This window comes from Cnephaeus nilssonii, assembly GCF_951640355.1.
Source record: "Cnephaeus nilssonii genome assembly, chromosome: 5".
Lineage (NCBI taxonomy): Eukaryota > Metazoa > Chordata > Mammalia > Chiroptera > Vespertilionidae > Cnephaeus > Cnephaeus nilssonii.
In genome coordinates this window covers 100,957,287-100,973,922 of record NC_137076.1, presented here as the reverse complement: position 1 = coordinate 100,973,922, position 16,636 = coordinate 100,957,287, and the positions used below count along the sequence as shown (strand labels likewise).

General features: G+C 47.4%; 1 protein-coding gene across 6 annotated transcripts in view; it reads right to left on the bottom strand.

Annotated features, from left to right (window-relative positions):
* The window catches only part of TENM2 (teneurin transmembrane protein 2), a gene marked incomplete at both ends in the record, with an annotated part of 890,113 nt that overhangs the window by 138,638 nt on the left and 734,839 nt on the right, over positions 1-16,636 (bottom strand). For all 6 annotated transcript variants that reach the window (XM_079771922.1, XM_079771923.1, XM_079771924.1 and 3 more), the window contains one exon: positions 13,026-13,127. In XM_079771922.1, the coding sequence (XP_079628048.1) occupies positions 13,026-13,127 (102 nt within the window). The remainder of the gene's footprint in view (positions 1-13,025; positions 13,128-16,636) is intronic.

Sequence of the window (16,636 nt, the reverse complement as noted above, 5' to 3'; positions counted from 1 at the left end):
GTGCCTGGCCTATTACAGAAACCAGGAAGGGGAGGGCAGGCTGGAGCCGTGATGTCGTGAGCAGTTCCTGTCTCAGCCGGGACCCTCTGGCATCTGTTGGTGGGAAGAAGGCTGAAAGCCAGCAGGGACTGTCTGGTAGGAGATTGCCAACAGTTTTCACCCATCTGCCCTCAGTTGTTCTAATTCTGCTTTTTTAGAGATGGAGAGTGGGATTGCAGCGGTCGCCTTCAGGCTTTGAACGTCTCACCTCCGATCAGTTTATAAAGAATCTAAATTTCCAACCTGGCTTCTCTGTGAGCCTAAAATGGGGACACGGCTCTGGGCTATGGACCTGGCATTCAGAGACCTTCAGAAATGACCAACAGAGATGTCATACTACATCCGGGTTTCCCTGGGATTTGCAATGCAAAGGGTCCAAGAATTCAACACGTGCTGAATGGTCTCCGCGCCCCACGAAGTAATTGTACATCTAATCAGATCACTCCCTAGTCAACGGCCCGCCTGCCCGCCCCATCAACCCCCTCTTACTGTCATGTTCCTGTTTAGGTTTTATAGTAATTAGCTTTCCTCTGTGAGTGTCTGATTTCTCAGAGACATTGTAAACTGCTGGAAGACAGGACCTGGTTTATCCTGGCTGATTTCCTCCTGGTGCAGCTCTCATCAATGTTGGTTTGATTAAGGAAATCTTTCTCCTATGTTCTGCTAATCAGGGATTCCCACGTGGGAAGGTTGTGGGCAAGCACCGCATAGCCATAAATGAAAGATGTGGACAGGCCAATGTCTGCAGCGACCCCCTTCCCTTTTTCTGAGGAACTGACCTAAAACAAAAACATCTGAACAGCTGACATATGACCAAGGGTATATTCCACCGAGAGGTGGGAGAGGATCGAAAATAAGGAGCAAATAATTATTGTCTTTATTCCTTGATAAAAGACAGTTAGGATCATTTTCTTTATTCATATTGAAATGGTTTCTCCTCTGCATACACTCTAAGCGGTGAAAAAAACTAGGATTGTCTAGAAGGTAAGAATGGGTTTTATTTAAAATCAGGTGCCTAGGAAATCAAATTTAAAAGGTGACCTATTTAAATTACTCAGGGGGAAAAAAAAAGGAGAATAGGCAGGTCAGAGAGTTCTCCCCAGTCTAAACGCAGCCTTCCTTCAATATGTTTGCAGCATGCTCACCGGGAGTGTGGTAAAAAATGCAAAACACTGTGATGTTCTCTGGAAAGTGGGGCACTCGGTGGCTGGGCTGATGTCACGTTAAAAAGCAGAAGGCCAGTTAAAGAGGAGTGAAGCTCCCTAGTAATCCATTGCCATCAGGGCAGAGTGCAAATGCCAGATGAGTGCCCCCCAGTGGTCGCTCAGTTGACCTGCAAGGACCTTTCCTTGGGTAACATTCATGCCCAGACATAACTCAACCCAGAGCATTCCAGTATAGAAGGCTCAGCCTAGACCTCTTTTCAGAGGCTGGATGCGAAATGGAGACCTCCTGTATTAATAACTCTTCTCATACTTTTACTATCATGAAATCCATATGATTTTTTAAATATCAGGTTAGAGGACAGACAATTCTGACTTTACACCTTGCCCAACAATAATAGGGAATAGAAGTGGCAAGAGCAAGGGTTTGGGTGCTAGGAAGAACTGGGTATAAGACCTAGCCCATCTCTTACTGTGGGATTTTGGCAAGATTACTGCACTTCTCTGAGACCCACTGTCCCCTTCAAAATATCAACTCTCAGAGTTGATGAAGTGTTAAGAGAGATTGTGTGCTCAAGGACTCAAAACAGTAGCTGTCATGAACGGATGTTCTCTCATGAATTTCAACCTGTATTTCCAAACAGAATTCAAGGGTTAATAATATGAAAAATTTTGTAGTTCTCAAATGTGCGTGCACGCGCGCGCGCGCGCGCACACACACACATACACACCTCCACACCCACCACCATAGAAGAGCATCAGAGAGCTCTCATCGGTTCCTCCCCCAGTCCTCCCTGGCTGTGGCAGTAGGTGGTTCCAGAATCACGTGCAGAGTGTTTTATGCCCCCCATCCCTCTCTCCTCTTCGTAAAGGCTTTCAGGAGCAGAACATTGTGCATTCGAGCTTCTACTTAAAATTAATTAAAATGTTTGTACAAAGTGACTATTCCTGTTTCACTAAATCTGGTAAATGGAAGCTCTAAGGCTCCAGTAGAAGACAAATAAATTACCGTTGTCACTAACGACTGACAAGCTAACAGGCCGATGACAAAAAAAATGGCACGATTTAGATCCACCTAAATGGTGGAAAGCTCATTTTAATGATCAAGCTAGAGATTACTTTCCTTCTACCCAAGTTCCCTGTAAGGGATGAGATGAGTTATCAGTGTTATTTACTTGGTGGGAAGTAACAGGACAAGCCACTCATGTCTGCTGTTTTAAGTAAGGCAAGTCCTATCTCCTTGGGGTTGCAGCAGAGAGAATATCTGAAGGAAAGTAGCAATGGTCGAAGAGGCTTAATCATATAGGCAGAGGGAATTTCAAATAATGTCTCTTTTAAAAATGGCTTGAAATCTGATTGAAAACGCATTTGGAAAAGAGACTTGAAAATATTTGAACCTAGTACACCAGGTAAATTGTCAAAATAGCACTAACAATTGGTTGTCTTGCATGCCAGTTAGTGAATAATATTAATGAATAACCTAAAAGGTGTTAGTAGCTGGGTTAGGTGGGAGGGAAAAATGAGGAGAAATGAAGATGCCTTGATTCCCCTGAAGCAATTGAGGATGTAATGTTTGGGTCACGGAGGTGATGCCAATGGAGTTCAGTGTCGTTGAAGCCAAAACTGGTGTCCTGCTGTCGTTCCAGACTGGACCTCGCTGGGCGCTGAGCAAGACAGTGTTAGTAAAGCGAGTCTCCCTTCTTGCCAGGCTCCTGCTATTGGCAACCCATTTGGTAGACAATCAAGTTGACCTCTGCTGTATGCTACACTCAAAATTAATTCCATATACGTTAAAGAAGAAACTAGAAAAAACCCTACATAACGATTAGAAAAAATATTAAAGCTAATTTTATTTTCTTGGGAAGGGGGATATGTAAGGAAGACATACATTCTAGAAACTAAGAAGGAAGAGAAGAAAGATCAGAGCGGATTACATGCATTTTAGATCTTCTGTATGACGTAGAACCAAAATTAAGAGATGAACGACACCGGGAAAGAAATACATTTTAACGCATTTTACAGAATAAAGTTTGATATCTGAAATATACAAGACTGTTTTCTGACCAATAAAAAGGCAGAGGAATGAAAACCTGGGTAGAGGACATAGAAACATAAACATAACCAGCCAATAAAAGTATGAAAAGACACGCAGTTTCATTAGGAATTAAGTATAGATAAACATAATAATGAGAGAGAATCCTTGGCTTATCGTATTGGGGAAAAAAAGGAATCAGTGGAAAGATGGATAAGCCCAGTGCTGTCACGGCCGAGGGAATTGCTCTGCGAAGCACAGCTGGTGGGGGCACCGTTTGCCACCATCTGGATAGCTCCCTGGCTCAATGCAGAGAGAAGCCTGTTGACCTCAGTGCCTCGGTTTTCCCTCCTATTAAATGGGCACAGCAGTAAAAGACTTCTTGTGTAGGAAGAGGGAAGAAGTTGGGAAGCAGAACTAAGGAATGATGATGCAAATACAAATGCAAAGATCACCAGCCATTCTGATCACGACGGGCACCTCCGACCCGAATGGCCCCCCACTCGGACACTCAGACACTCGAGCGTCTCCCCCACCTCTAGCGGGTCTCAGCGGGGGCGAGACCCAGCAGGACCCCGTGACGGGAGGAAAGCAAAGGGCGCCTCTGACAGACGGGGGCAGCGCGCAGGTGCGCCGGCTTCCTCGCTCCCGTCGAGTCAAATGGCACATTAACAAGCGGGAAAGTGATTCAGGGAAGAATTTCTAGAAGGACAAAAACCTCATCAGGTGTGTCAGATGTATGACAGTCAGGGGCCACGTGGGGAAAGAAGCACATGCTGACTTAAGCGTGAAAGTATAGACGCTTTAATTAATCCGGGGTGAATTTAATTGCTTTAGTTAAGTGGAAATCGGGTTAAAAATGATGCAGAGCATGCTGGGGTGTGTTAAAAACATGACATATGAGTTGGATGAATCGATAAATTAAAAGTGCACAGATGTTTTAATTAAACCCAGGGAAGTTAACGAAGATCGCAAGAGACTTTTAAGCCTATGATTAATTCAATTCATTTAAAAATACCTGTAGAGATATGGGGATGCCTCCATTTCGAGAGTTATAAAAGTTCTCAATCGATAAGTGCTTAAGCGGTTTTTAAAAAAGTCTTAAGGTGTTTTTCCGTGTGTGTGTGTGTGTGTGTGTGTGTGTATGTGACTGAACCGCATTAATTACATAATGAATATTTAAATTCTTCAGAGTATACAGTAAGCTTTTTCTGCAGCTCCAGTCCAGGATGAAGTAGCTTTTCATTCTCATTGCGATTCAAGCATCCAGATGAGTTTGCAAATTATTGGTGTCCACACGAGTGGAAGTTTCCGGAACACATGGAGGGTCTGTTTATTCACTGCTGTCAGGCTGCCCGAATTTTGTTGTTTTTTTTTTTTACTCCTCACCTGAGGATAAGTTTATTGATTTTAGAGAGAAAGGAAGAGAGAGAGAAGCATCTATGTAAGAGGGAAACATCGATGGGGATCTACCCACAACCTTTTGGTGTTCGGGAAGATGCTCCAACCAGCTGAGCCACCCTGCCAGGGCCCCGTTCGCTTTCCCCCAGCTGTGTGACGACAGACACTTTACGCTCAGCCTTGATTTTTTAAGCTTTCAAATGGGATGAGCATCCTGGGACACCCACCCCACAGTGTTTTTCTGAAATGAAGTAATGTCTGTATAGTACTACACACTGTGCCTGGCACACAGTAAGAAATCTATAGGTAAGAGTCTATAGACAAGATTTTGCTATCAGTGTTGTTATTAGGGGGAAATTGCTCACTCATCCCATTTAAAGAGACACGACAGGGTGGAGCACCCTCTTTCCCATCACCCATCCAGCTGGCCTCCTCTCTAAGGACCCCTTTACTTCCCATACGAAGGTTTTTCTAAGGCACCCAACTCTGTGTGCATCAGGTCGAGGATGTGTGTGCTGGGGAGTCACTGCTTTCTAAGGCTGCTCTGTGACATACCTAGCAGTTTAAAAAGGAAAAAAAGTTTCTACCCCCAGAAGCAATTTAACTTGGGGGAGGGCTGCCTGATTTAAGCGTGGGAAGTGATTTCTGTTTGGCAATGGGAGAAGCATGAGCCACGCCATGAGCAGCCAGGTTTTAGAGGTTGCAGGCCTGGACTCGCATGGGGGCAGCAGATAAAGGGCCCTGTGACGTGGGGGTGGTGGCAGGTCTCCATCTGAAGTTGCTTGAGAAGTGACAGGTCTTGAGAGCCTAGGAGGATGCTGGAGGTGGAGGAATGCCATCTGGGGCCAAGTGGACAGGGCAGTGGCTGTGAAGACAGAGCATAAATGGCAGAGCATGTCGGAGGTCCATGAAACAGGAGCTGGCAGATGACGGGATGTGGGAGGTGATGGGACATGCCTGGCTGAGGAGGGTGGGGGGCCAGATGAGTTCAGAGCAGCAGGCTCTGAAGGTAGGCAGACCTTCTTTCAAATGCTGGCTCTGCACTTGCTACCTAGTAAACCCTAGTTTCCACTCCTGAAAACCTTGTCTTGGGCTCCGACCTAAATCCCAGTGTGTGACCACACAAATACTGCGTGCAAAGCACATCTTCCTTCTGTCTCACATCCTCCGAGGTTAACCTCAGGGCTGGGCTGGCATCAGGGGTCCTGGCCAGAGGCCTGGTTTGAATTTTAACAAGATCACTTAGTAGCTGAGGGATTTTTGTTGTTGTTAATCCTTACCCGAGGATATTTTTTCCATGGATTTTTAGGAAGAGTGGAAGAGAGGGGGAGAGGCAGAGAGACAGAAACATTGATGTGAGAGAGACACATCGATTGGTTGCCCTGAACAGGGTGGGAGCCTGCAACCAAGGTATGTGCCCTTGATCAGAATCGAATCTGGGACCCTTCCGTCCACGGGCTGAGGCTCTATCCACGGAGCCAAAGCGGCCAGGGCCAGCTGAGGGAGCTTGAGCAAGTTACTGAACCTCTCTGTGTTTCACTGTTCTCATCTATGAGAGGGGATAATAGCCATTCATAAAATAGGGCTATTGATGATTAAATGAGATAACTATGCAGTTGCTTCGTACAGTGGCTGGCACGCAGTAGGAACTCAGTAAAGGTCAGCAATGATGATGGTGATTATAACTGGAGTTGAGAGTTGGAGCCCTAAGAAAGACTGAGTAGTGGGTACATAGGCAGGTTAAAAGGAGAAAAATGGAAAGATCCCTGGTCTCTGTTTTCAAGGCTCCACAGAAGCTAGGCAGGAGCCAAAACCAGCCTAGAGGGAGAACGAGAGGAGACGTTAGGTTCCCATGGTTGTGCCATTTCCGGGCCTCCCCTGACAGCTGCTCAGCAGCAGGAGTTGTCATTTCTAATAGCTACTCAATACGCAGGACCCAACGTGCACGGCTCTGGTGTGCCGAGTGTCTGCTGCCGGTTGGGGCCTCAAGTTCAGAACCAAATACACCATCTGAGGACCCAGTGTCAAAGCACAGTCATCGGAGGCCCTGGATCTCTTGGGAAATGCCAGGCGGCTTTTCCAACCACCCAAGGAAGCAGCGTAAGCCAATGAAAGACCTTCTAATAAAAGTAAAATAAAAGGAATCATAATTAAAGAGCATGGAGCCCACCACAAATAGCATTCAAGTAATGAGAAAGCCATGCCAGGGGAATAGCAATAACCAGACACTGTAGACGAAACAATAACTGGGATAATAAGCACAATTATAGGAGGACAGGAGAGGCCCCTGATGGAAAGTGGCACAAGTTACCAGGAAAGAAAGGCCGTTTTCCTTCAGCTCTGAATCTGAACAGACTGCTGACTGCACTGCACCAGCAATGAAATTCTACCCGGAAAGACACTGTTCCGTGGAGTTCCTTTACACGCTTTCTCTACGGGACTCTGCGCGTTCCCTGATGCTCACTGGCTATTTTCGTAGATCCATACTTCATCGCTCCGTAAACTCCCTCATCTTCTCCTTTATAATGTCCACAGCTCTCAAAGCCCACATCACAGCATTCTGGGTTGAACTTGGACTTCCCACTTGCTTATCCTGTGCCTGCACCAGCGGGGAGCTCTCGGGGGCAGGGCCATGGCCCTCCTGCTCACGATGGTATCCCTGGCACTCGGCGCAGGGCCTGGCTCATAGCAGGCACATGTTAAGCATCTGTCGGATGCATGAGTAAGTTCAGTCCCTCCATGACTTGGAATAATGGGTTGGGACCCTCATGTATTCTTTCAGTGGGAGGGGAGGGTCCATTCTGACTTCTGAGCCGCTCAGGACCCCCAGCTTGGAGGGGGCTGTGGAGGAAAGGCTTTGCAAACGCCTGCTGACTCCTCGTTCACTGCAAGGATGTCTGCAGGCGCCCGATGCAGACTGGCAGGTTCATAAGAAGACAGGGAGCTGCCGCCCGCACAGCGCATCCGAGGGCACGGGAGGCGCAGCACGAGGTCAGGAGAGTAAATCCGCAGTTCTGTCACTAGGACACATATCCCGTTGCTCAGATGTGACGGGGATCTCACTTGCTAACGTGGCAAATTCTCCCCCTGGCAGGAGGGCCTGAGTCTGCTGGTTGCCTGCAGCAGAAGCTGGCAGAACTCGGGGCCCCCTGGCACAGCTGTCAGCGAAGGAACAAAGGTGAAGGCGATTTTGTGAGGAGGGAGGACCTTGGGCTTGGCCCTCCTAAGGCCTTTTATCCAGAAAGAAGGGGGATGATCGTGGGCCACCGCCAGGAGATGGCATCACCGTCCTGGGTCGCGGGAGACCCGAGACCAGCTGCCCTTCCTCCCTGCACTTGGTAGCACCATTACCTCACCCTGTCTGCTCCAGGTTACTTCCTGTTAACACTCAGGAGCTTCTGAGGCTCAAACGGTGTTTGTGAATGGCAGCCTGTGACAGCCACCAATAACCATGGAGGACCAAGGGGGTAGGGCCTCCAGCATCTCTGCTTTATGTGCAAGGGGAGAGGGGGGTGGGCACAGGGAAGGTACACACACATACATACTCACACTCACACACAACCACATTTTAGATTTTTTCTCATTAAAAATCAGAAGTGCATCTTTGATAGGTTTCACTGAAGAGGGCGCGACATCTCACTAAAAATGCATAACCTCCATCAAGTCACAAGAAGCCATCAGGTAGACCACACTGAGGGACGTGCTGCACAACACCTGACAGCGCCCTTCAAAACAGTCAAGGTCACGGGAGGCACGGAAGACAGGAAAAGCCTGAGGAGCCCTCACAGAGTGGAGGGGACTCAGGAGTCATGACCAGAAAAGGCAGTGTGGGATCTGGGCTGGGATAAAAGAGCAAAACTGGGGAAAAAAAGTCTGAAAATTAGTCAATAGCATTGCATCAATGTTAATTTCCTGGTCTCAATAATAGAACTACGATAATTTAAAATGTTGACATCAGGGGGGAACCCTACATGGAAACTCTATATACTATTTTTGCAATTTGTCCGCAAGGCTAAAATGATTTCAATATAAAAAGCTGTAAACATTGGGCCCAGCCGACATGGTTCAGTGCTTGATTGTCGACATATGAACCAGGATGTCATGATTTGATTCCTGGTCAGGGCACATGCCTGGGTTGCAGGCTTAATCCCTAGTGTGGGGCATGCAGGAGGCAGCTGATCAATGATTCTCTTTCATCACTGATGTTTCTATTTCTCTCTCCCTGTCCCTTCCTCTCTGAAATCAATAAGAAACAAAAGAATATATATATATGCTATAAACATTGGGAAAGTTGGTTAAAATAGGATTTACTTGATGTTGATATAAAGATGAAAAAGTATGTATTAAGTACTCTGCACAATGCCTGGAACATATTTAGTACTTAACAACGATTGTTATCTATAATAATAAAAGCATAATATGCGAATTAGACTGGACATCCTTCTGGATGAAGCCAGGGCTGTGAGGGAAGCCTGGGTCCTGGGTGCCTGCCGGCAGCTGGAGGGAAGCCCTGGTCCTGGGTGCCAGAGGGAAGCCGGTACAGCAGCTGGGGGAAGGAAGGCCTACTCTTGCACGAATTTCGTGCATTGGGCCTCTAGTTTAGAAATAATCTGAAGTAGAGGCTTAACATAGCCAAGTAAGTGTGGCACTGATCATTCCACTCACCCATTAGAAGCGGGGTGTCCGCTTTTACGGGGCAGTTATTGGATGTTGTTACTTTTCAGGAGCCAGGACTCAGGAGATGAGAGGTTGGAGGAGCAAGGATGGCTTCCCAGTGCTCAGGTCCACCTTGGCATCCTCGATGGGATATCAGTGTGAGAAGCCGACTTGGATTGAATGCTGCTGATAGTGAAAATATTACTCTCGCCGAAACCGGTTTGGCTCAGTGGATAGAGCGTTGGCCTGCGGACTCAAGGGTCCCAGGTTCGATTCCGGTCAAGGGCATGTACCTTGGTTGCGGGCACATCCCCAGCAGGGGGTGTGCAAGAGGCAGCTGATCGATGTTTCTCTCTCATTGATATTTCTAACTCTCTATCCCTCTCTCTTCCTCTCTGTAAAAAAATCAATAAAATATATTTTTAAAAAAAGAAGAAAATATTACTCTCCTGTTAGGGTTACAGGTGGGATTAACATTTCCTACTGATTGCATTGATTCCAGCGTTCTTTAAAAATTTTTTTGATTTGGACACTGTTCCTTTTTTTTTTTTAAAAAATATGTTTTTATTGATTTGAGAGAGAGGAAAAGGGAGGAAGAGAGAGAAAAACATCAATGAGAGAGGAACACCAATTGGCTGCCTCCTATAGACCCCCTACTGTGGATCGAAACCACCATCTGAGCATGTGCCCTAACCTGGAATTGAACTGTGACCTCCTGACGCTCAACCACTGAACTACACTGGCCGGGCTGACCATTGTTTCTCTTACGATAAAATTTCCCATGTCAACATGCTGAGTTGACTTTAAGAAATATCTCTCTATATAAAAGGCTAATATACAAAGTGTACCCATGGGAGTTTGAATGGAAAACGGGGAGCTCTATCGCTCGCTATGACATGTGCTTACCACTAGGGGGTGGCGCGGAATGAAGGAAGGCCCCAGCCGGCAGCCAGAAGGCCCTGATTGCCAGCCAGGCCGAGGGATCCTACCCATGCACGAATTTCGTGCACCGGGCCTCTAGTGTTAAATAAATCATAATACTGATGGCCCATGAATTTGGCAAAAAACAATAAGGTGGTCCATGAAAGAGTGCAGCTTGGGAAAGAAGGGCTTAGAGTAAAGAAGAAAGTGCTGTTAATGAAGGAGCTGAAACTGGGTCCATTTCAGAAATACCACGGAAGGAACATCTCTGGGGCAAAGAGAGAAGCTTCCTCCTGACACCGTTCAGCCAAGGATAAAGGGGGAAACAAGGAGAAAGCAATTTTATTCTTTAAACGCTTCACTCTTGTCAACCGTATGCCTCAACAGTGAAATTAAAATGTCCGAGTTCAAAGGCTGATTTCAGGAACAGCTCCTGAGGATGCAGGAGTAACTACTCTTAACAGCCACTCAATATTTGTTGCCCAAGGATCAATTATACACCGCGGCTAATGCACACGCGGAGGGGCGCCCCGCCCCAGCACAGGTGGTGAATGCAAAACACACCGAGAGCCCTTTTAAGCAGCTAAATGCACACCCCATTACAGATCCATAATGCAGAGTGGCCGCTCGTCGGCAAATGGATTTAGAGCGGAGGGTTCTTAAATGGCCGGGGTACTTAGGCCTGAAAGGCCAGTGGCTGGATGTGCCGCCGGAACACACATGGTTTTGGGGATTAATAATGCATCGATGTGTGTCGGTGTTAATATACATTTACAGCTCACAGCCCGTGCAGCCGAGTGCTCAGCCCGTCTGCAGGCACACGTAAAAGGACCGCTCTGTCCTTCCCCCCATCGGTGCCTTCACTCCCAGGAAAATTAGATTATGCAAGAAGAGCCATTCAAATGATACTGAGGTTTTCTCTCCTGTAAAGCCTTCGCCAGGAAAAGCACTCAGCGCGGGGACGCGGCGCTCTGACCATCTTCCTCCAACAGGGCCCCTCGGAACCCGAGGTCCGGGCCCCCACGGTCTGCGTGGGGATGTGTCCCCACGCCAACGAGCAGAGAGTGCGAAGGGGAAAGCAGCCGAGAGAACCGTCTGGTGTCTTCCTGCTCGCTTTTCTTTTTGTATCTGACAAGTTAACCAAATCTTCCGCATTAATGGGTGCCATTTAGGAGGGAGCCTTACAACACATGCAACCAAATACAGAACCTTAGGTCCAAAAAAGCCCCATTCACTTATCCGTCAGCGTTCAGCAAGTCCTCGAAATATCATGAGCACGTGAAACAGGATTTCCCCCTGCAACTGCGGCGAGCATGGGCAAAGGCGTGGCACTTCCAGAGCAGCTATATTGATAATTGCTTCGCTCTCAGAACCCCAAGGAAGGATGGTCTTTAAATGAAGAGCACATACAAATCACGAGAAGGTTATGCAAGTAAATATAATGTGCACGAATTAAAAGGTGTTAAGCAGTAACTCCTCTGAGGGCTCACAGTGCATTCCACTAAGGGCTTGGGGTGCGTGACACCGTGCTCACCACGAACTTGGGAAGGGACTGCCCACTTTTCCAGAGGAGGAAGTCAAGATGCAGAGATGTCTGATCACTTGCTCAAGGTCACGGAGATACCTAATGGCAGAGCAAGGGCGCAGACCCTCCCCACTATGCTTTTCAGACTGGGAGATGACCTGTTGGTGGGTGGGGAATCAATATAATTTTAACCAGTGTTTAGAAAAAATATTTTTATTGATTTCAGAGAGGAAGGGAGAGGGAGAGATAGAAACATCCATGATGAGAGAGAATCATTGACCGGCTGCCTCCTGCACACCCTCTACTGGGGATTAAGCCTGCAACCTGGGCATGTGCCCTAACCAGGAATCAAACTGTGACCTCTGGTTTATAGGTCGATGCTCAACCACTGAGCCACACCAGCCCGGCTTAACCAGTATTTTTCTTAAAAATAAAGTAGGGTAGGGAGGAAAAGGGTACTATGTAATACTATCAACAATAAAGATGAGAACAAACAAAAATAAACAAAAGTTTAAAAAGTCAAATAAAAAAATGAAGTAGGTTAGAATAGAAAAGAAACAGAGTAAAGGCAAGTGTTGCTTTGTGAAAGCTTTCTTTCAATGTTTTGGTTTATCTAGCATATGCACACGTGGGTGCGCCGTGTCTAAAAAGCATGAGAAGCTCTGCTCTCCGCTACCCTTGTGTCTGATTGCGTCACTTGAAGGTCACGCTCAAGGTCTCTTGCAAGCAGGTATGCAGCCCCTAAACCCCCTGTTCCTGTGAGAGTCATTTTCTTTCTTTTATTACCTTTCCCCCAAGAATCCCAGGGCCCCAGAATCCTGTGCAAAGCAGCGTAGATGAATTAATAATACAATTTAAAACCGATTCCACCAAGATAAATAGCACTTCCTAGATTAAGAGCATAGCTGGCCAGAATGAATGAAATTTACTAACCCTGAGATGCTTAATCTTCCATTACATAGAAGCTAATGATTATAAGAAAGGAGTGATGGTAATTCACTTCTGCTTTTACAGGAAATCCAAGCATCTCATTTTCAGCAAATCTTTCTTCTCAGCACACCTTGGTGCCAAGGATAACCGCCCTGCTCCTATAGGTATATGGGCCAATTGTCATAAATCAAGCCCTACTCTTTGCCAAGGGGCTAGGGCTTCTAGCACGCATGGGCTTACAAGACGTCCCAGTGGGATTCGGTGGGGAGGCCACTTGGGTGCCTCTTCTCTCCTCCCCTCCCCTCCGAGAAGCCTGTGTTCTGTTTTCCAACCACGGCAGGGAAGCAGAAGTAAGTACCTTTGGCACAGTCTGCTCCTAGGAATCCTGGGAAGCAGTGACACAGCCCGGACACGCATTCGCCGTTCCCGTGGCAGTTACGTGGACAGTCCTGCACTGAATCTGAGAGAGAGAGAAATTTAGCAGTTATCTTTTTCTCCACTTGCTGGTGAAGCAATTTAATAAGCAGCCGCCTACTGTTTTAAAGGCCAGTGACAGCGACTTCAGGGGACCGGTAGAGAGGAGCATAAGTGAGTGAAGGAAGAGAATAGGGGTGGGTGGGGACTAGGGCAACTTGGACAACGCGCATGGACGTAACCACCGCTGTCCATCTGATTGACCCAGGCAGGAATGCGGGGCTAATTTTGCTGCTGCTTTGGCTTTTTCAGAATAAACTACTTATCCTATATAATAAAAGGCTAATATGCAAATTGATCCAACGGCAGGATGACTCGTCGCTAGGATGCGCACTGACCACCAGGGGGCAAATGCTCAACACAGGAGCTTCTCCTTGGTCGTCAGTGCACTCCCACAGGGGGAGGCGCGCCATTCAGCCAGAAGCCAGGTTCACGGCTGGCAAGCGCAGCAATAATGGCTGGAGCCTCTTTTGCCTCCGTGGCAGCACTAAGGACCCCTTGAGGGATGTCCGACTGTGGGGAGCGGGCCTAAGCCGGCAGGCAGACATCCTCCAAGGGGTCCCACACTGTGAGAGGGCGCAGGCCAGGCTAAGGGCCCCTCTCCCCCAAGTGCACAAATGTTGTGCATCGGGCCTATAGTCTGAATATAAAATCTGAAATTTCCCATGTTTGAATATTAAGTTTTAAACACTCTGAGCCCTCCCTCCCCAGCCTATGTCATCCAGCCAATCTGAGAGTTGGACTGACAGTGGGCATCACCTCAGGTATGGAGGGTGATTGTCCACAGGACAGCAGTTGCTCCTCACCTCAGGTTTGCAGAGTAAAAATATTCCCTGCTGTAAGGGATTTCACCAAGGGAAAAACCTACATATGTGAGATTGATCAATTTAGGCATGATCTTGGGGTTCATTAAGTGGTAAGTTTTGGGTTACACAATAGCCCTTTTATGCCTAACTTTTGTGGATCTTATTTTTCATGAAAATCAATTAGTTCATGTTTGTTCTGACCTACACGGCCGTCCGATTTCATGGTTTATCTTTCTATCTGTACTCTCAAGTAATACCTTCAAAGGGGTCACTTGGAACATTTTCACGTTGATTGGGAGCTGTACAGAAACATACATATTCTTTTAAGATTATTATGACCTCATTTTACTTTAAATTAAAATAAATAGACTTCCAGGTTCCAAATTACTAAGGTGATGAAACAAAACATACAGGCCACTGTGCCCAAATGCTGACATGACGCAGCCCGTGGGGAGCTGGGGACATGGATCTGGTGATGCTGCACGAAAGACTCAAGTCTAATTGTTCCTGCTGGAGTCGCCTGGAACGGCAAAGGAGGTTTCTCCTTTAAACGGAAATTCCCACTCTGCCCTGGAAAACCAAACCACGCGGTAGGGCTTTCTACAGCGTGTCCCTTCTCAGCTGTTGTAGTCCACATGGCTCTGCTGGATTTTATTCTGGGTCCGATGGGAACAGATGCGAAGTTTTCAATGTGGGAAGGGCACCATCCAGCTTGTGTTTTAAGAAGTCACTCCTGCAGCGAGGCAGGGATTGGTTCTCATGGCGTATCGGGGCCTGGGATGCTTTGGTGGAAACTGACATCGCTGAAGCCAAAGGTCCCTTTTCTGAAACCAAATAACTTCAGAGGTAAAGCAGTGGCGGTCCAGGGAGCTCATTGCCACGACAGTCGCGTGCACAAGGCCTGAGGTCTTTGCACAGCCTCTTGCTGGGCTGCAAGGCCTGCCTTGCCCTTTAACTGAGGCATGCATCCTTCAGTCCCAGTTTAGCAAACATTTAGCTCCTGAGCGCCTTCCTTCCTTGCTTCCCTCAGTCTGGGTTCTGTGCCTGCCCCAGTGTTTCCTAAACTCTTATAATTGCCTCTTCCTGTCCCTGTCTTTTCTCATCAAGCTCCCTGAGAAAGAGACCAGATCGGAAGTGCTCACTCGGGTATCCTCCGTGCTTGGTGCGCAGTGGGTCCTTGGTAAACAGCAGTCAAAATGGGCGTGTGCATGCACGTGTGTGTGCGTGTGGGCACATAGGAGGGTAGAAGAATCCAAAATAAGCAAAAGCTGTAATAAAGAGTAGTTTTCATTTAATTTTCCCAAGGTCGTCTATCTCAAGCACTTCTCCAGTTATTTGAGGGAAAAACATTAAGGCTGAAATATAAAGGGAGCCCACCCTCTTCAGGCCCTTTTCCACCCCCAAATTAAGTATGACAGCGAACATTATCAGCTTTCCTTTTTGTCCACTTGGTGAAGGTTTTCGGAGGAGACAATGGCAGGCAATGGGAGGAAGCCAGGGCAGTGGGATTTCACACGCGGCCGCAGCCTCCCCTAAACCCGCACTGGGCGTCAAGAGTGGGTCTCTGTTGCCCCAGAGATGACAGTCTCTTCCGATAGTAGGCCGCTTCTCTCCAAAATGCATCCCAAGACTTCCCCAAGTCAAAGGTCTATTTAGAGTGACCGCTGGTTGACACCGTCTAACATTTTCCCTTCTGTTCCTATCACCAGACTCAGCGCTCCTGGCTGCTCTTGATGGAGAACGTTCTCATAATAGATACATGTGGGAGACCCTCTGAACCAAATAAAACACTGTTCTTTGCCCCGTATTGCGGGCCAATCACTATCATTGCTGTATTGAGGTGTCTGCCCAACTATTAGGCCGATTACCTTTGCCTTCCTCTCTCTTTGAGCTGCAGTCCTGATGAGAGAATTCCTCTGGGGAGAATTGCTATTCCCGGCTCTGACGGGCAGGCGGGTGAGGGCAATGGTGTGGGGGAAGGGCATCCCACTACGGCAATGCCTGGGTCTATGTGGATAAAGGAGTTGGGGGGCAGAAGATGTTATTAGGTAATCTGAACCCCAGAAAACTTTCTGTGCTGGGGGAAAGGGATTTCTTTGGCTGGAATTCAAAAGCAATCCAGTGGTTAAGAGCACAGGCTCTGGAGAGTTTGAATCCTGACTCCACCTCTTACCAATTGTGTGAGACCTCGGGCAAGCTGTTGAACTTCTCGGGGTCTTGGCTTTCATCTAGAAGGTAGAATATTGGCAGCACCTCTCAATGGCGGGGCCATGGGCTGATGGAGACAGTCCCCACAAAGGGCCTAATCCAGGGGCTGGTACCCTGTGTGGTAGTTGTTTTTTTGTTATTAACCAAGTGCTTGTGGACTCCAACTAAGCCAGCTGCAGCGTGTGATTTGCGCTGTTATGTATGAGTTCAAACACAAGGTGACAAAAGGGATATCATTTCCCCTGTTCTTAAGATAAAGATCTATTTTTTTCCCAATCTCAACATCTCAAAACTAGTTCGACGTTGTTGCCAGCATCTTCCTTTTTGAGCTGGTTTTCATCCTTTTGCATTTCCCCTCTTGGGTACTAAACCTGATGCCGGAAATCTCCCCTGACTGTGGGCGACTTCTCTGTGGACTTTGGTCATACGAAGTTTGTGTCATTACTTTAGGGCAGGGGTTGGCATAGATTTTCTGGAATGG